General features: G+C 41.9%; 1 protein-coding gene across 1 annotated transcript in view; it reads left to right on the forward strand.

The window, feature by feature from the left end:
* CFI (complement factor I) overlaps window positions 1-20,450 on the forward strand; it is a 49,689-nt gene extending 29,239 nt beyond the window's left edge. The window contains exons 9-15 of the mRNA XM_006052208.4: window positions 3,161-3,184; window positions 5,787-5,822; window positions 7,677-7,780; window positions 7,954-8,057; window positions 11,520-11,797; window positions 17,757-17,861; window positions 20,036-20,450. Of these exons, the coding sequence (XP_006052270.1) occupies window positions 3,161-3,184; window positions 5,787-5,822; window positions 7,677-7,780; window positions 7,954-8,057; window positions 11,520-11,797; window positions 17,757-17,861; window positions 20,036-20,253 (869 nt within the window). The 3' untranslated portion in view covers window positions 20,254-20,450. The remainder of the gene's footprint in view (window positions 1-3,160; window positions 3,185-5,786; window positions 5,823-7,676; window positions 7,781-7,953; window positions 8,058-11,519; window positions 11,798-17,756; window positions 17,862-20,035) is intronic.
* Window positions 20,451-20,655: the final 205 nt, after the last annotated feature.

Here is a 20,655-nt window from a genome sequence, read left to right on the forward strand (position 1 = left end):
CTGGATGTTAGGTCCATGAATCAAGGCAAATTGGAAGTGGTCAAACAGGAGATGACAAGAGTGAACATTGACATTCTAGGAATCAGTGAACTAAGATGGACCGGAATGGGTGAATTTAACTCAGATGACCATTATATCTACTACTGTGGGCAAGAATCCCTTAGAAGAAATGGAGTAGCCATCATAGTCAACAAAAGACTCCAAAATGCAGTACTTGGATGCAGTCTCAAAAAATGACAGAATGATCTCTGTTCGTTTCCAAGGCAAACCATTCAATATCATAGTAATCCAAGTCTATGCCCCAACCAGTAATGCTGAAGAAGCTGAAGTTGAACAGTTCTATGAAGACCTACAAGACCTTCTAGAACTAATACCCAAAAAAGATGTCCTTTTCATTATAGGGGACTAGAATGCAAAAGTAGGAAGTCAAGAAACACCTGGAGTAACAGGCAAATTTGGCCTTGGAGTACAGAACGAAGCAGGGCAAAGGCTAATAGAGTTCTGCCAAGAGAACGAACGCACTGGTTATAGCAAACACCCTCTTCCAACAACACAAGAGAATACTCTACACACGGACATCGCCAGATGGTCAACGCCGAAATCAGGTTGATTATATTCTTTGCAGCCAAAGATGGAGAAGCTCTAACAGTCAGCAAAAACAAGACTGGGAGCTGACTGTGGCTTGGATCATGAACTCCTTATTGCCAAATTCAGACTGAAGTTGAAGAAAGTGGAGAAAACCACTAGACCATTCAGGTATGACCTAAATCAAATCCCTTATGATTGTACGGTAGAAGTGAGAAATAGATTTAAGGGACTAGATCTGATAGATAGAGTGCCCGATGAACTACGGATGAAGGTTCGTGACATTGTACAGGAGACAGGGATCAAGACCATCCCCATGGAAAAGAAATGCAAAAAAGCAAAATGGCTGTCTGAGGAGTTTTTACAAATAGCTGTGAAAAGAAGGGAAGGGAAAAGCAAAGGAGGAAAGGAAAGATATACCCATTTGAATGCAGAGTTCCGAAGAATAGCAAGGAGAGATAAGAAAGCCTTCCTCAGAGATCAATGCAAAGAAAGAGAGGAAAACAATAGAATGGGAAAGACTAGAGATCTCTTCAAGAAAATTAGAGATACCAAGGGAACATTTCATGCAAAGATGGGCTCGATAAAGGACAGAAATAGTATGGACCTAACAGAAGTAGAAGATATAAAGAAGAGGTGGCAAGAATACACAGAAAAAGTGTACAAAAAAGATCTTCATGACCCAGATCATCACGATGGTGTGATCACTGACCTAGAGCCAGATCCTGGAATGTGAAGTCAAGTGGGCCTTAGGAAGCGTCACTACAAACAAAGCCAGTGGAGGTGATGGAATTCCAGTTGAGCTATTTCAAATCCTGGAAGATGACGCTGTGAAAGTCCTGCACTCAATATGCCAGCAAATTTAGAAAACTCAGCAGTGGCCACAGGACTGGAAAAGGTCAGTTTTCATTCCAATCCCAAAGAAAGGCAATGCCAAAGAATGCTCAAGTTCAGTTCAGTTCAGTTGCTCAGTCATGTCCAACTCTTTGCGACCCCATGAACCACAACACGCCAGGCCTCCCTGTGCAACAGCAACTCCTGGAGTCCACCCAAACCCATATCCATTGAGTCGATGATGCCATCCAACCATCTCATCCTCTGTTGTCCTCGTCTCCTCCTGCCCTCAATCTTTCCCAGCATCAGGGTCTTTTCCAATGAGTCAGCTCGTTGCATCAGGTGGCCAAAGTATTGGAGTTTCCAGCTTCAACATCAGTCCTTCCAATGAACACCCAGGACTGATCTCCTTTAGGATGGACTGGTTGGATCTCCTTGTAGTCCAAGAGACTCTCAAGAGTCTTCTCCAACACCACAGTTCAAAAGCATCAATTCTTCGGCGCTCAGCTTTCTTCACAGTCCAACTCTCACATCCATACATGACCCCTGGAAAAACCATAGCCTTGACTAGACAGACCTCTGTTGGCAAAGTAATGTCTCTGCTTTTTAATATGCTGTCTAGGTTGGTCATACTTTTCTTCCAAGGAGTAAGTGTCTTTTAATAATCATGGCTGCAGTTACCATCTGTAGTGATTTTGAAGCCCTGAAAAATAAAGTCAGCCACTGTTTCCACTGTTTGCCCATCTATCTGCCATGAAGTGATGGGACCAGATGCCATGATCTTCGTTTTCTGATTGTTGAGCTTTAAGCCAACTTTTTCACTCTCCTCTTTCACTTTCAACAAGAGGCTTTTTAGTTCCTCGTCACTTTCTGCCATAAGGGTGGTGTCATCTGCATATCTGAGGTTATTGATATTTCTCCCAGCAATCTTCATTCCAGCTTGTGCTTCTTCAAGCCCAGCATTTCTCATGATGTGCCCTGCATATAAGTTAAATAAGCAGGGTGACAACATACAGCCTTGACGTACTCCTTTTCCTATTTGGAACCAGTCTGTTGTTCCATGTCCAGTTCTAACTGTTGCTTCCTGACCTGAATACAGGTTTCTCAAAGGCAGGTCAGGTGGTCTGGTATGCCCATCTCTATCAGAATTTTCCACAGTTTATTGTGATCCACACAGTCAAAGGCTTTGGCATAGTCAATAAAGCAGAAATAGATGTTTTTCTGGAACTCTCTTGCTTTTTCGATGATCCAGCAGATGGCAATTTGATCTCTGGTTCCTCTGCCTTTTCTAAAACCAACTTGAACATCTGGAATGCTCAAACTATCGCACAATTGCACTCATCTCACATGCTAGTAAAGTAATGCTTAAAATTCTCCAAGCCGGGCTTCAGCAATACGTGAACTGTGAACTTCCAGACAAATTTTTTGTCTAACTATATAATAAATCTGCTGTTAGGTATGTATTCAAATATATCTAACATATGAATCTCTTTTAAACTCAAGTGAAAATGATTTCCTTGCTGTGGTAAAGTTGGTGTGTGTTTAAATGCAAGAGGAAACATTTGTTAGGCACTATTAAAAATCAAAGTATTTGCTACAAAAAGTGGCATAGTGTGGGCCCCTTTTATCTTTTTATAAATGTTAAGTTATTATTCTGTACTGAAAATTGATGATTAGTGTACATTTAATTTAAGTGAAAATGATCTCTTTGCTACAGTGAGTTTTTTTCTTTTGTTTTTAGGAACTGAACACCCTGAAATTAAAGGTAAAGATAGTTTTATCATAGAAAATTTATATTGTAGAACTGAAAAGAAGAATAAAGGGTCCTAGCTTGAAATGGTGTGTATTTTTCTTTTCACGTAAAAATGATGCTTTCCTGTTGTAAATTTTTGGGGGTTTTTTTCATGCCCTTTACTTGTAGCTCAAAGTAAAAATTTTATTAAAGTCTTGGGATGTTGCAGAATTGAAACAAAACACAAGCACTGCTTATATGTTATATTGTTATATTTGAAGGTAACCATTAACCGAGGATGATATATATGACCAGTTTGACCATTTGCTTAGGCACAGAGGCCTTGTCCCGCAGTGGGGTAAACCCCTTCTCACACTCCCTGCTTACAGCCTTCCAAGCGCCTTCTCTGCACATTGCACCTCTGCCAGATAGCCTTCTCTTCCTTTCCTTTCTCCTCAAAACCAAGGCAACTGCTGAAGAAACTGTCTTCAGAGGAAAGATAACATCTTTTCACCTTAGATATTTTCTTATTTACTTTTGTAACAGACATCCCCAAATCTTCCAGCTCTTTAGAGTCATCCTTTTCTTCGTTATTCATCTAAAATGACCGCCAGAGGCTTTTGGTCCTCCTCAGGGTTTCTCAGGATTCCTGAGTGACTTTTATATAGCCAAGATCACCCCGTTCTAAATGGCTAATTTCCACTGTTTCTTTGTATTCCCTCCCTCTTGTCATTTTGCCCTCCAAGGCTGCTGCTGTCCTTTTTCTTTCATTTTGATACTTGCTTGTTTCCTCGTCTTAATTGCTTTCCCCCTTCCCTCCCTCTTGCCCTTCCTTCCTTTCTAGTTTCAGACTTCAGGTGCAAAGTGATGAGTTAGTGACACTCCTCAGCCCAGTGACGACTCCTCACCAGAGATGAGCAGTACACAGTCATCTCTGGTTCAGGCAAGGCCCCTCTCTTGCTTCACCGATTCTCCATCACTCCTGTACCTTAGACTCGCTCATTCCCCATAGCAACCACTGTAATGTGATTTAACATGTGTGGCTTTTTGTTCGTATACATTCCTATCCAGTGTCGGTTGTTCTCTTGTGAGGGTACATTTGTAATTCACAGGGTATGGTGTTGTGTATCCTCTATTTCCTTTTTATCTTTTCACAAAGTATTGCATTTTTAAGACCTGTCCATGTTGTGATGTTTCTGTCTAATCTGTTGCTTCTAACTGCCACATAATGAAACACTATGTGGTATTCACCTTTCACAAGTTACTCTCTACCTGCTCAGTACTGGACTCTCAGCCCACACTCACATGCAGCGATGAATATCCTCTCCTTAAGGATGTGTGGGAGATTTCTCTGAGGCATCGAGCTGGGCCAGAAATTGTTAGAGTCATTTGACAAACTGGTGCCTACATATTCTGTGGCAAAGCTGCTCACCTCCACCAATACCCCCAAGGGCTTGCCTCTGCTCCACTAACATTTAGTACTATCCAGCTTTCTAATTTTCCTGGTCTCATACTCTCAAGTGATAGGGCATTGCTTATTTATTTGAACTTTTGGCATAACCAATGATTCTGGGTATCTTTTCACATGCATACTAGCCTTTTGAGTTTCCTCTTCCTTTTCGTCTATCCTTTTGCCAATTCCCATCTTTTGCCTCATTTCATATTGGGGCCGCAGTCTTCTTTCTTCTAGCATTCTAGATATTAATCCATTTTCCGTTTTAGACATGCAAATACCTTCTTCCATTCTGTCACCCACCTATTAACTTTGGCCATCGTGAGCTTTGTTGAATACAAGTCTTTAATCTTTAAATTTTAAAATCTTTATTTAATCAAAGTCATTGATTGTTTTTCTTATGATCTGTGCTTTGGAGCTTTCTGCTTGTCTTGTAATATCCAGTATATCTCAGCTATACTGGACTTTCCCCATCGCCCTTTGTTGAGCATTTAATATGAAGTCTTCTCTTTGGTTTATCTTACTGCTTTTGTAAAAGCTCTGAGCAGAAAATAACCTAGATGTGTAGTGTAACAGATACATGTAAGTCTTCCCCTCCCCAAAATGTGGGAAATACAGTAATAATGCCCAGGACAGCTGCAACAAAGTAACATTGCCTCTCTGGGCTGTAACCTCATCCAAGACAGAGCAACCTTTTATGGGAATTCACCTTTGGATGCTCAGGTCAAAGAAATCATGATTCTGTTCACAAATGAAATGTTTCAGGACAGCAGAGTGAAGATGGAATCATCCTGTATAACTTCAAGCCGAAGTCTAAGAAAGAAAATGAGCAAATCTGTTCTTGTTTTTGTTTAACTTGTGACTTCTGCATCCCAGATGACTAATAATAACCCTGCTAGATACTGAAACTGATGAATTATTGCATGACCCCTGTTAAGAGATACCTTATTATATACAAAATGCGAAGACCCTTTTTAATGTCAGCTCAGGACTCTTTTGGTCACTGTCTTGAGCCTTCACAATTACCTATCTACAGAAAGGAAATAAGATTATTTCGTATTGTCCTTTTTAAAGGTAGGACAGAGTTCAGACGGAAAATTATTATCAAAGTTTAAATGTTTTTAATGATTTAATTTTTACTATAAACATAACTTAAACATTAGAACTTTTGTTTGATTATAGAAGCAGCAGAAATGTTGACTGCTGATATGGATGCAGGTAAGTTAACATTATTCTTTTTTACTAGTGCTTCGCTGGTCAAATTTGCATTTTAATGTCATGTGCGTGTATGTGAGTATATATGCATATATGCAATGTAATTGATTCAAGTACTAATTTCCTTTGATTTCAATTTAAACAGAAAAAACCATTACTACTTTTCTTATCATTTTTAAGAAAAACAAGCTTAAATACTTCTTGAGAACTACTTTTAAAACGGGTTAATATATATGGCTTATTTTGAAATGGAAAAAAATAGTCTAGTTCTACATACAATTTTTCTATTTGCTATGAGCTTTGTCAGATCAGTTTTGTCAAAGCCAACCAGATTTGTGACCCAGGACTTACATTTTAAGTACAAAAATAATAGATTCTTTTGCAATATTTTAAACCATGATAACAGGAAATCTGTAAAGATCTGTTTTTTGGCCAAGTCTATACTGAGAGCCAAATTTAAACAAAGTATTAAGTTCCTGGGAAGACAGTAACTGATAGGAATTTTTGAGTCAAACTGACATATTAATTCCTGACTTAGTTATTTGTTAGCTGTGTGACCTTAGGTTAGTAACAAGCTCAAATACAAATTGGGAGTGAAATATCTCCCTATTTTAGGAGGATTGAAAACTGAAGCCCATGTAAGACTCCCTTCTGATTGCCAGGCCCCAGAGTTCATCAGCAATTTTTTAAAAATCAGGCAATGAGTGGAAGATTTAGATCTCAACGCTGCAGATATCAGTCAGAGGGATTTCCAACAAAGGCCCTTTATTTTCTACTCAGGGTAATAAATTAATTTTCAGGTTCAATCCAAGCTGATTTGACAGTCCTCAATAGATGGGGGGGGGTCTCCCTTCTTAAAGGTACAAGCAGAAATTTAAAATTTATCATCACATCTTCCCCTAACCCAGTTCTTAGGCTGGATGGGATGCCCCCAAAATCTTTTATCCACATTCGTTCACAACTTCTCTCCCCTGAGGACCTACCTGTTTCTTATGTGCTCAAAGTAATTGACAGTGATATTAATTTTCCTTTCTCATTTGGGACTAAGAAGCAAGTTTACAAAAATTTTCATGACATGATAAAATAGAGCGAGATAATAAGAAGAGCATCTTATACTTTTACTTTCTTCCTTTGTCATGAATTCCCTTGCAAATTCATGTCTTAAGCCTGACTCTAGCATGCCTCCCAGTGACGTGTGCTGTGTCTGAGTGCTGACTGAGGAAGGAAACACCATCACACGTTAAGTGGCAAAAAACACGGTCCCCTCCCAGCCTCCTGATCCTGGATTGTCCAGGGGTTCCTGGCATGTTACCTCTCAGTGTTAATACGATGATTAAGTGATACAAACCATATACAAAGTATTTAGTATGGGATCTGGCACATAGAAAGAACTCTACATTAACATCATTAATGTTAATATTAATATTACTGAAGAGTCCCACCTAAACAGTCTCTAGAAAGTAAGAACTATGAAAGTAGACTGTGGAGTTCTGCTTGTGAACCTCATCCAGAGCTGTCACCCCATCTCAAACTGTTACAGTAATAATGTCTGGGCGTGTGGCTTCTCTTCTCTGCCAGAGGCTGGTCAGTGAGTGACCCCTCAGGCAACCTCCTTCGGCCACAAGTCCACCTTTCGGTAGAACTTCAGAGAATCAAGCCAACTTTAAGCTTAATTTTTAATATGAAGCCAGAATTTTTAAACAAGGTGAATAGCATCCAAAACAACTCACTAATGAATCTGGGCTGCTTCATATTAGATGTGACTCTGCTGTTTATGTGGCATAGATAATCAAGAAGTTTGCCCAGAAGGTAATGGTTTCAAAAATCATAATGATACAATCTCTTCTTTTCTTAAAGAAAGAAAATTTACAAAGTCATTTTTGCCTAAACTATCCTGTGGAGTTAAAAACAACATGCACATTCGAAGGAAACGAGTCGTAGGAGGCAAGCCAGCAAAAATGGTAAACCGGCACAAAAAGTTATAATGTCATTTCCCAGGAGCCGCCCAAGTTTGCGGGGGGAAAAAAAAGTGAGGGGGAGGGATGGTAATTATTAGAGACTAAGAACCTTGCGATGGAAATCTTCAAGCCAGCTGTCTGGCAGGATGGCAGTGACCACATGAGTGTCTTTACAGGGAGAATTCCCGTGGCAGATAGCAATCAAGGAAGGAGACAAAATCTACTGTGGAGGAATTTACATCGGTGGCTGTTGGATTCTGACTGCTGCCCATTGTGTCAGGTAAAAATTAAAAAAAAACCCTCCCCAGTAGATTCCTGATTTCTGAAACAATGAAATTAAGTAATAGAGGTTGTGATAAAGTCAAATAATAAATAAAAACCTATGTAAGAAAAATCACCAAGTTCTACTCTGTTGTCCACTAAACACCTTCTCGGATGTTCACGATCAGGAGTCCAGAGGCCAGTTGCTCAGAACCCAGTATGTTCCCCACAGACCAAGGTGTTGACCTCAGCTGGCAAGGGCGGATCAAGCCTGTAGGCACCGAGTTGTTTCACTTGGCTCATTTGCAAGGGTCAAGGACAAAGTTCGGAATTCTGGCTTCAGTTCTGACCTTAAGAATGATTGAAAAAACACCATGTATGGAGTACCTCTTACAGACCCGATACTGTGCCCAGAGCTTTCATAGATGTTATTTTTGTTTTAACATTCTTAACATTCTTGAGAGGCAAATATTATTCCTCCCATTTTCTAGATAGGCGGACTGAAACTAGAAGTTTTAACTTGGCCAAAACAACAAACACTACAGGTCTGCAGCAGAGCTTGCGTGTCTGCTAAGTTGCTTCAGTCCTGTCCAGCTCTCTTTCACACCATAACTGTAGCCACCTCACTGTAGCCCACCAGGCTCCTCTGACCATGGGGTTCTCCAGGCAAGAATACTGGAGTGGGTTACCATTTCCTACTCTATGGGATCTTCCTGGCTCCGGGATCGAACCCAAGGGTCTTGTATCTCCTGCGTTGGCAGGCAGATTCTTCTCCACAGCACCACCTGGGAAGCCCAGTCTGTAGCAGAGCCAGGGTAAAACCAAGGTCAGCATATGTGACAGTAACTTAGATAAGTCCTGTTTAGAAACTCTGCAGGTGACCCAAACTTCAGAGGGACAGGAAATCTGTTGAATGACACACATAAAAATCCTCATGGATTGGAGCAAAGCACCAAATCTTGTTTCTTCCTTCTGAACGACCCTTTTCCCTTGGCTTCTGTAACACAATGCCCTTCTGGTTTTCTACCTACCTCTCTGGCCACACCTTCTCTGCCTTCTTTGCAGCTTCCTCCTCCAGTGACTGAGCCTTATGGCTCAAGTGAAATACTGAAGTTCCTTGATGTGTATCCTGGCTTCCTCTTCTCTTCTTCTTTCTAAAGTTATCTGTACTTTAAAATACCACCGCATGCTGACACAGTGATATCTCCAGTCTAGACGTCTCCAACCCTGACCCTATAGTACACTATCTTGGCTGTATAGAAGTATTAGTACATCAAATTCAAAAGGTCTAAGACTGAGCTCCAAGACTTCCCTAGTGATCCAGTGGTTAAGACTCCGTACTTCCAATGCAGGGGGATAGCAGTTTGATCCCTGGTCGGGGAACTAAGATCCCACCTGCCCCACACTGTGGCCAAGAAATTAAATATAAAAAATAATAAGACTGAACTCATGGTTTGCCCCTTCCCCCAAATATTGTCCTGACCTACTGTTCCCTATCCCAGCAGATGGCAACACCATTCATCTAGCTATACAAGGCAGAAATCTAGAAATGATTGCATTTCGTTCCCTCAACCCTACCACACAGCTCAGCTATGTATCACCAACTCCAGATGTCATTTAAAATTTTTTTTACATTTTTAATTGGAGGAGAATTGCTTTGCAATGTTATATTGGTTTCTGCCATACATCAGCATGAGTCAACCATAGGTACACATACGCTCCCTCCCTCTTGAGCTTCCCTCTCACCCCATCCCACCCTTCTAGGTTGGCACAGGGCGCCAGGATGAGCTCCTTGCACCACATTGCGGCTTCCCACTGGCTGGCTGTTTTACACATGCTGGTGTGTATATTTCAATGCTACTCTTTCAATCCGTCCCACCCTCTCCTTCCCTCATTGTGTCTGTAAGTCTGTTCTCTATGTCTGAGTCTCTATTCCTGCCCTGCAAATAAGTTCATCAGTACCATTTTTCTAAATTCCATATATATGTGCTCATATACAATATTTGTTTTTCTCTTTCTGACTTACTTCACTCTGCATAACAGGCTCTAGGTTTATCCACCTCACTAGAACTGACTCAAATGTGTTTCTTTTTATGGCTAAGTAACATTCCATTGTGTATATGTACTACAATTTCTTCCAGATGGTGTTTTTAATTGCCAGTTATTTGATTCTCAAAGTCTCTTTTTATCTCCACTATTACCATGCTCCCACCTCTCTCCTGGATTGTACCATCTGCTTCCTAATTGGCTTGCCCACATTCACTCGGCACATTAAATATTTATTAAGTAAATTGAATGGATGAACAGTTAACCTTTGAACAATATTCAGGACCTCTGATCCTGAAATATAACCAAAATTAATATGAAGCACAGCATTCTTAGAACACTGAGTGTAAATAAAAACATCCTAAACGCCTCATTAGCTCCTAGGACACCACTGTTGAATGGTAAGGTGTTTCCCTGAGAAAGTGACGTAAGCTGTGCTGTGCTTAGTTGTTGAGTCATGTCTGACTCTTTGAGCCCAATGGACTGTGGCCCACCAGGCTCCTCTGTCCACAGACATTCTCCAGGCAAGAATACTCGAGTGGCCATGCCCTCCTCCAGGGGCTCTTCCCAACCCAGGGATCAAACCCTGGTCTAACGCATTGTAGGCGGATTCTTTACTGTCTGAGCCACCAGGGAACCCCAAGAATACTGGAGTGGGTACCTATCCATTCTCCAGGCGAGCTTCCCGACAGGAATCAAACCAGGGTCTCCTGCATTGCAGGCAGATTCTTTTCCAGCTGAGCTACCTGGGAAGCCCAAGAAAGTGATAGTAGATGCCAAATTTGCTGGAAACCACAAAAGGAAAATTGGTAAGAAAATGGAGGGAGGCGTGAGGACAGGCGATATTTAACCAATTCACCATTTCAACCAAATTTTGAAACAGCTACTGTGTTCCAGAGACAATACTCAACTCAGGTATCTGTCTGTAGATGAATAAGACCCAGTAAAGGTTCTTGAGCAAATAATACAACGCAAAGTTAGGATGAAGTCAGTTTTAAAGGTTACAATGATGATTCCCAGGTCTTCACCCCAGGAACCTCTAGGATCCTGTGCTCTGACTCCCCACTTCCTCAAGCACGTTCCTGGCTAGATGCTCTCTGGTTTCTGCTTAAATATCCTCAATTCCCACACTCTTACTTCAGAGGTAGCCAACTCATTCTACTGTTGGCATCTCTGGTAAGTAGTGAGACCTTTATGTCCCTAATATTTAGCAGGTAGATGAACTATTCCTTTCTACATTTATCCACTGACTTTAATTCTGTCCTAAGACAATTTCATTGCAATGCTTCATGGCAGCGAGGATTTAAAAAATCTGGGAAAATGAAAAAGCTCCTTAAAAGGGGAGAATTTAAAGATGAAGCATCAGAAGTCCAATTTATACTTGCTTCCCCCCATCCCAACTCAATATATTTTCCGCCTTTCCTATCTGTTACAGAATCAGCAGAATGCATCGTTACCAAATATGGACATCATTTACAGACTGGTTAAGACCTGGCTTTCAGACGGTTGTTCACTCGGTGAATCGAATTATTATCCATGAAAACTACAATGGAACTACCTACCAAAACGACATAGCTTTGATTGAAATGAAAAAGCGCCCAAACGAAAAAGAATGTGTGTTGAGTAAATCCATCCCTGCCTGTGTTCCCTGGTCTCCGTACCTATTTCAACCTAATGATAAGTGCATTATTTCTGGCTGGGGGCGAGATAAAGGTATGTTTTACAGTTTGTTCATCAGAATGCGGGGGTTGAAAAATGAATAGGAAGAGAAATGCATAGGAGCTAATCTCCCAGGGTTCAGAGAGAAACAGTGCATCAAATCCAGAAAAGTGAGTGTCCAGCCAGGGCCCCTCACAGGCAAGAGGCCCTGCGTGGTGGCCCAGCACCCCAAGCTCTGGGCACCGAAGGGCCTTGTGCTTCCTGTACTACTCTGTTGTCACCCTCATGAGATTCTCAGTCATGTTTGCAGCGGCCCCACCTCACATGTTTAATTTTTAAAATTAAATTTAATTTGGCTCTGCGAATTATGTAACTGATCCTGACCCAGAGTTTCAAGGATACCTATACTCTGCGATAGTGAAACATCCATTGAGGGGTAACCATTCACCAAGAAAAAAGCAGAGTGACAGGGGACATATAGCATGAACTTTGGGGATTGCTTGGAATGACATGAATGAAAGATAAAATGTTTTTCAAAGGTATTGTCACAGTATGTGCCGAGTCAGTGATCCCACAGCCTTCCCCTCTCTCCTCTGCCCTCCCCCGTTCTCCGAGCCTCACACCCCAACATCCCACAAAGAGAAAGATAACATAAAGAATTTATCCTTTGAGCTTCTAAGATGACTTGAGGTCAACATTCATATGAATAAGAGATCTACTTTGCTTAGGGGCAAATTATTAGAAGAGACTTCCCTGGTGGCTCAGACGGTAAATCATCTGCCTACAATGCAGGAGACCTGGGTTCAATCCCTGGGTCGGGAAGATGCACTGGAGAAGGAAATAGCAACCCACTCTAGTATTCTTGCTTGGGAAATCCCATGGATGGAAGAGCCTGGTAGGCTACAGTCTGTCGGGTCGCAAAAAGTCGGACACGACTGAGTGACTTCACCTTATTAGAAGGACCTACTAAATTAGAGACAGATTAGAATTAATTTAGACAGTACTTGTCCCCTCATCTTGAAGTCAGCCTAGAAATTTAGCTTCCTTCCGATCTCTTAAACTTTCTTCGTAAATAGCTTCACTGCATTTGCCTAACAGACTCCTATTGCAACACACTCTTTATAAATGCCATATTGAAAAGTATAAAGTGAAAGTTACTCAGTTGTGTTCGACTCTTTGCGACCACATGGACTATTCAGTCCATGGAATTCTCCAGGCCAGAATACTGGAGTGGGTAGCCGTTCCCTTCTCTAGGGGATCTTCCCAACCCAGGGATTGAACCCAGGTCTCCCACATTGCAGGCAGATTCTTTACCAGCTGAGCCATGAGAAAAGTGTAAAATATGCATAGAAATGAACCTGAATTTGTAGTATGTTTGAATACCCAAGACTTAGAAAATGCTAAAATTTTATTAGTAATTAATTTATCCAGAGAGTATTATGTTCTTTTATTTGTTCTTTTTTAAAATACCAACATTTTATTTTATTTTGGCTGCACTGCATGGCTTACCAGATCTTAGTGTCCCGAACAGGGGTTGAATCTGGGCCCTCAGCAGTGAGAGTCCTAACGACTGGACCACAAAGGAATTCCCTGTTTTCTTTTTAAAAAACTTTTATTGTGTACATTTATATGTGATCACAAAAGTAGAGATAAAAGTATAATAAACCTGCTTTTCACCATGCAGTTTTCAGTTACCAACATTCCCCATTCTTGTTTTAGCTCCCTGAATCAATCACAAGCACAATAGGATAATAGGAAAGTTTATTTATAAAGGAGTTAATAACAAAGTGGGTGAGAGGTTGGGGAACCACAAGGGCTGTGCAGGAATCCAGGTCAAACAGTCCCAGAACTGAGACCTTTCCTAGATCTGAAGGTATAAGGTGAAGAAGTTACCAGAAGGAGAGTCTTGGGCACAGCAAGCTACCTTGCTAGAAGCAATGACCTCGGGTTGAAGGCTATAGCCAGCCCCAGTCTCATTATCCTCTCTCCTTCCCTGCTTCTCCTTTTGCTGAGACCTTTGTCGGAAAACAGCTGGAAACCAGGGCCGAGTTCACTCTCGTTGAGGCAGTCCCTCCAGCCCTCGGGGTAGGGGGCGGAGCATTGAAGGGTGGAGAAAGGATCTGAATGACAGTAGGAGCTTATCAACATATTCCCCCATGGTGAATTTATTTTTTTTCCCCTGGAGGATATCAGATCAAATCTTAGACACCATGTAATCTTACCCACAAATATGCAATCTTTACCAGGTGAAAACTTAAAAAAACAAAACCAACCCTTCATCAGTTCAGTTCAATTTAGTCGCTCAGTCATGTCTGACTCTTTGCGACCCCATGGACTGCAGCACACTAGGCCTCCCTGTCCATCACCAACTCCTGGAGTTTGCCCAAACTCATGTCCATTGAGTCGGTGATGCCATCCAACCATCTCATCCTCTGTTGTCCCCTTCTCCTTCCACCTTCAATCTTTCCCAGCATCGGGTCTTTTCAAATAAGTCAGCTCTTCACATCGGATGGCCAATGTATTGGAGTTTCAGCTTCAACATCAGCACTTCCAATGAACATTCAGGACTGATTTCCTCTAGGATGGACTGATTGGATCTCCTTACAGTCCAAGAGACTCTCAAGAGTCTTCTCCAACACCACAGTTCAAAAGCATCAATTCTTTGGTGCTCAGCTTTCTTGATAGTCCAACTCTCACATCCATACATGACCACTGGAAAAACCATAGCCTTGACTAGACAGACCTTTGTTGGCAAAGTAATGTCTCTGCTTTTGAATATGCTGTCTAGGTTGGTCATAACTTTCCTTCCAAGGAGTAAGCATCTTTTAATAATCATGGCTGCAGTCACCATCTGCAGTGATTTTGGAGCCCCCCAAAAATAAAGTCTGACACTGTTTCCACTGTTTCTCCATCTATTTGCCATGAAGTGAATGGGACCGGATGCCATGATCTTAGTTTCCTGAATGTTGAGCTTTAAGCCAACTTTTTCACTCTCCTCTTTCACTTTCATCAAGAGGCTCTTTAGTTCTTCACTTTCTGCCATAAGGGTGGTGTCATCTGCATATCTGAGGTTATTGATATTCTCCCGGCAATCTTGATTCCCACTTGTGCTTCATCCAGCCCAGCGTTTATCATGATGTACTCTGCATATAATTTAAATAAGCCGGGTGACAATATACAGCCTTGATGTACTCCTTTTCCTATCTGGAACGAATCTGTTGTTCCATGTCCAGTTCTAACTGTTCCTTCCTGACTTGCATACAGATTTCTTAAGAAGCAGGTCAGGTGGTCTGGTATTCCCATCTCTTTCAGAATTTTCCAGTTTATTGTGATCCACACAGTCAAAGACTTTGGCATAGTCAATAAAACATAAGTAGATGTTTTTCTGGTACTCTCTTGCTTTTTCCATGATCTAGCGGATGTTGGCAATTTGATCTCTGGTTCCTCTGCCTTTTCTAAAACCAGCTTGAACATCTGGAAGTTCACGATTCACATACCGTTGAAGCCTGGCTTGGAGAATTTTGAGCATTATTTTGCTAGCGTGTGAGATGAGTGCAATTGTGCGGTAGTTTGAGCATTCTTTGGCATTGCCTAATAAAAACAATTCCATAATATCATCCAATAACCAGTTGTGTTGAGCATGCCTTAATCATTTACAAAACATTTTTACAGATTATTTCCACTGGGATCCAAAGTCTACATGTTGCATTCAGCGGCTATTTTTCTTAAACCTTTTAAATCTAGAACAGTTATGTCTTTCTTTTATTTAAAATGTATTTATTTTAAATAAATCTGGGTCATTCTTATTTTAGAATTCCCACACCTTGAAATTTGCTGATTGTATTCTTGATGCAGCGTTTAACATGTGCTCCTATTCCACGTATTTTCTATAAGCTAGTAGATTTGTTCTTATACGTTGGCTTATTTGTTAATCATCACATTTATTGAGCCCTAACTGTGAGTGCAAGATAGTAATGCTAAAAGTGCTAGAATCTCACCGATGAAAACCATGGACATAGCCAACAAACAAGAGGTGCTAAGGCTACAAAGTGGAATGACAAAGGTCAGCTCTCCAGGGACTTACAGTGCAGAGGCGCCATCAGACAGAAATGCCATCAGAGAGCAGACTGTGAGGGAGGCTTCAAAGAGCATCAAAACAAGAGTTCAGGGAGGAAACAGTCTCTGGAGGCTCAAAATCACTTGTGTGTTACAAGAGCGCCCAGTTTTGGAAGGCTTATCCTGAGTTAGGGGAAATAATAACTTGCTAATCTTTGGAAAGCTCTTATCCTGAAGAAGGCAGTCATCTTAAGATTAACTTGAGGGACTTCCCTGGTGGTCTAGTAGCTGAGATTCTGAGCTCCCTATGCAGAGAGCCTGGGTTCGATCCCTGGTCAGAGAACTAAAACTCACATGCCACAATTAAGTCCCAGTGCAGCCAAATAAAGGATTTTTAGTTGCTAAGTCATGCCCAACTCTGTGACCCCCATGGGCTGTAGCCTCCAGACTCCTCTGTCCATGGGATTTCCCAGGCAAGAATACTGGAGTGGCTTGCCATTTCCTTCTCCAGAGGATCTTCCCAACCCAGAGTTCAAACCCAGGTCTCCTGCACTGCAGGTAGATTGTTTACCACTGAACCACCAGGGAGGGCCAGCCAAATAAATAAAAATAAATATTAAAAAGAAAAAAAAAAAGACTAATGTGAAGTGTGACTTGAAGGAGAAAAAAGAAACTCTTTCCTGATTTGCCATATTTGTTGGAGGAATGTGTTAGAAAGCATTCGTTTCTCCCTCTGTTTCCCAGAAGAGAAGAGTATTAGCCCACAACAACCTGGGTAGGATCTGTGGGGGTGTCCTTGCAGGGTAAACCAGAGGTCTCTGTCCCCAGGTAGAGACAGAGATTTATAGATTAATTGAGCCAAGTCATTTGGCATAAAATGTTTATTGTATAATGGAATTACTGAGTTCATGCATTAATTACATAAATATTTATTAAGTAACTACTTGGTACCAGCATGAGGCTAGGTGCAGCAGTGAATGAATAAGGTCAGGCCCAGCCCCTGCCCTCCTGGAGCACATACAAATTGCTGTAGGGTGGGAAAAAGGAAGAGGGGAGATGGGACAAAAATTCACTGCTTATACCTGAGGTATATGAATCTGTGTTCTTAGGTCTTTCTCATCTTCCCTGGACTGTCAATCAGCAACAGCTCCTGGTCCTTCTCTTTCCTTGAACCAAGTTCAAGTCCCAAATCTGTGACTTAAAGGGAAATCCTAAATCCTCTTTCAGTCACTTTCAAATCATTTAGGAGATGGGGTTCCTCACAGACACAAAAACTCATAGATACCAATTACATCATGTGTATTGTCATTTTAAGTTTTTGTATTTAAAAGTTGTTTTCACCCTAACAAGGACTTTTAAGCAAATAAGGGACTATAAGAAGACTGGAACTATTTATGTGAGAAGACCCTGATCACAGATTTCTAGCCACCCCCCACCCCCACCCCACCTCACCACTAGACTCAGTGATCAGAAGGAGTCTATCCCATTCATTTCACACTGTACTGTGTCTTAGTCACTCAGTCATGTCCAACTCTTTGTGACCCCACGGACCATATAGCCCTCCAAACTCCTCTGTCCATGGGATTCTCCAGGCAAGAATACTGGAGTGGGTTGCCATTTCCTTCTCCAGGGGATCTTCCCAACTCAGGGATTGAACCCTGGTCTCCTGCATTGCAGGCAGATTCTTTACTGACTGAGCCACCAGGAAAGCCCATCTCACAGTACCCAGGCGAGATATTCAATAAGGCTTCTTGACTATTTTTAGAAAGACAATTATAGAAATGGGATACGAGCAGTGTATGACTAAATTTGCTAGTGAGTTCATCTCAAAAGTTTACATTTGTGTTAAAGAGTATATATATTCTTTATGTTCCTAAAGGTTTACTAAGTTATGAAAGTAAATACTTAGATTCCTCATTTGTAACTTCTAAATGCCTCTTTGTTTCACTTTGTTTAGATAACCAAAAAGTATATTCACTTAGGTGGGGTGAAGTTCATCTAATAAACAACTGCTCAGAGTTCTACCCAGGTCGCTACTTTGAAAAAGAAATGGAATGTGCAGGTAAGCACAAAGTGGCTTCTGGGAGATGTCTCCATGGTCCCTACCAAACACCTTTGTCCTCCCCACTGAGTCACCGCCTTGTTCTGGGCCTCCAAGCTTTTCCTTTGGCCTCTGGATATAAAGATCCCCTGGAGAAGGAAATGGCAACCCACTCCAGCATTCTTGCCTGAAAAATTCTTTGGACAGAGGAGCCTGGCAGGCTACAGTCCATGGGGTCGCCAAGAGTCAGACACCACTTAGCAACTAAACCACCACTGGCTGTTGCATTATCAGACTCTTTCAGTCCCTTTCCCTTAGCTCAAGTTCCTGCAATCTAATACCCAGAGGAAAAATCTTCTCTAAGCCATTATACAGCAGTCCAACAAGGTGATTAAGAGCACAGACTCTGGAACCAGACTGCCTGGGTTTACATTCCAGTTCTTACCAATTACTACTTTGTGACCTTGAGCAAGTTTCCTCACCTGCAACATTGGTGATCTTAAGACATGAGAAAAGTGAGATGCAGGGCAGTTATGCAAGTTACCCCAAGTCTTATAGGGGCTTCCTGGTGGCTCAGTGGTAAAGAATCCACCTGCAATGCAGGAGACGCAGGAGATGCACATTTGATCCCTGGGTCAGGAAGATCCCCTAGAGAAGGAAATGACAACCTATCCCAGTATTCTTGCTTGGGAAATCCCATGCACAGAGGAGCCTGGCAGGCTACAGTCCGTGGGGGGGGGGAGGGGGGGGGGGTGGGTCACAAAGAGTCAGACACAACTTAGCAACTAAACATCATCACGACAAAGTCTTACAGACAAGCAATGGTATATTCAGGCTCAAAGCCTAGACTTCTAAGTAAAAATCCAGAGGGTCTCATTTCAAATGCGTCCAGTTGGAAGTCAGCTCTGCCCCCTCAGAAATCCCTTTGGCTTCTCAGGACCCCTGCCCCTCCCTCCTTCAATGTCCCAGGGATGCTAGTGCCACCTCCTAACACAGCTACATCAGTTCCTACTTCTGGTGGTGACCCGAAGGCAGGGTGCCAGCCAGGGCAGGGCGTTTAGCACACTTTATTGAAGTCACTTACAAACACTGGGTTATAGAAAAAGGCAGAGTTATTGACATCCTGTAACTCCCTGGATGCGTCTCTGTGCAGTCGCATCCAACTCTTTGTGACATTTTGGACCATAGCCTGCCAGGCTCCTCTGTCCATGGAATTCTCCACACAAGAATACTGGAGTGGGTTGCCGTGCCCTCCTCCAGGGGATCTTCCCAACCCAGGGATCAAACCTGAGTCTCCTGCATCTCCTGCACTGCAAGCAGATTCTTTATTGCTGAGCCATCAGGGAAGCCCCAACTTCTTGGATACAGCGTTGAAAATCTTGGAAAGTCACAAGAGTGAGAAGTAAACAGACCATCCCCTGTGCTCCCCCCACCCCACCAGCTTAAAAGGGAGCTAAGGATTTCAGAGCACGAAAGGAGAGAACAGCACACAATCTCCCCAGGCACGATTGCACAGTTAAGACGATAAGCTCTGAAGTCTGGCTACCTGGGTTCAAGTTCAGGCTCTGCCACTTATTAGCTGTGTGACCCTAGACAGGTTCATTAATGTCTCTGGGCCCTTATCTCATCTTAAAATATGGATACTAATGATCTTTCCCTCATAGGGTTGTGATGAGGATTAAAACAGTGAACAATTAATACATATTAAGCATTCAGTGAGTACTAGATACTCCTATTATTTTTCCACTCAGCCACTGATGCTACTTTGAGATTGCCATCTCATTATGAAATATGCTTCCACAAAGTAGAGGAAGCAGGAGAATACTTGCTAAACTTGGAGAATGAGTATTAATAAAAGACACAGTATTTTCCAACCTGCATTTCCACAACTCTTTGGGCCTGCTCTGTAAGGGAGCCCATCGTTATTGCCTGTTAGGGAAGTGAAAGAAAGTCAGTGTTTGCGACTTTGCTGGAGGTCCAGTTGTTAAGACTGCACGCTTCCAAGGCAGGGGGTGGGAGTTCAATCCCTGGTCAGGGAACTAAGATCCCACATGCCACACAGCACGTTCAAAAACTACAAACAAAAAACTTGCAAAAAATAAAAAGAAAGTCCGTGTCAGTACAGGCATTGGTGGAAGAACAGCCTTGACAATGAAAGTAAATGTGTGATTTTCTTTGTCCCTTGTCTTCCTCAGGTACAGACGATGGTTCTATTGATGCCTGTAAAGGGGACTCTGGAGGCCCCTTAGTCTGTCAGGATGTCAACAATGTGACTTACGTTTGGGGTGTTGTGAGTTGGGGTGAAAACTGCGGAAAATCAGAGTTCCCAGGCGTTTACACCAAAGTGGCCAATTATTTTGACTGGATTAGTCAACATGTAGGAAGGTCTCTTATTTCTCAGCACAATGTATAAAACTATGATCTCTCTTCTCTCTACTCTTTTTCTCTCAGGAGCTCAATTTTAATTGAAATGATACTGAATAATTAGTACCTCTTCAAGGAAAAAAATAGAGGCGGTTTGATGGGACATTTTTTAAAGGTCTTTACAAAGTTTATGCCATTTTGGAATTTTGCTGTATAATTCTCAAATAAATATTTCAGTCAAGCGTATATATTTTATTTTATTTATAAGAGACCTGGATAATCTGTTCATTCAGGAGTGCTGTATGTTTTTTTTTTAAGATTTATGTATTTATTTTTTGACTGTGGGTCTTTGTTGCTTGCTGCATGTGGACTTTCTCTAGTCACCACGAGTGGGGGCTACTCTTCATGGCGGTGCCCTGGCTCCTCATCGCGGTAGCTTCTCATCTTGTTG

Source organism: Bubalus bubalis, chromosome 7 (genome assembly GCF_019923935.1).
Source record: "Bubalus bubalis isolate 160015118507 breed Murrah chromosome 7, NDDB_SH_1, whole genome shotgun sequence".
NCBI lineage: Eukaryota > Metazoa > Chordata > Mammalia > Artiodactyla > Bovidae > Bubalus > Bubalus bubalis.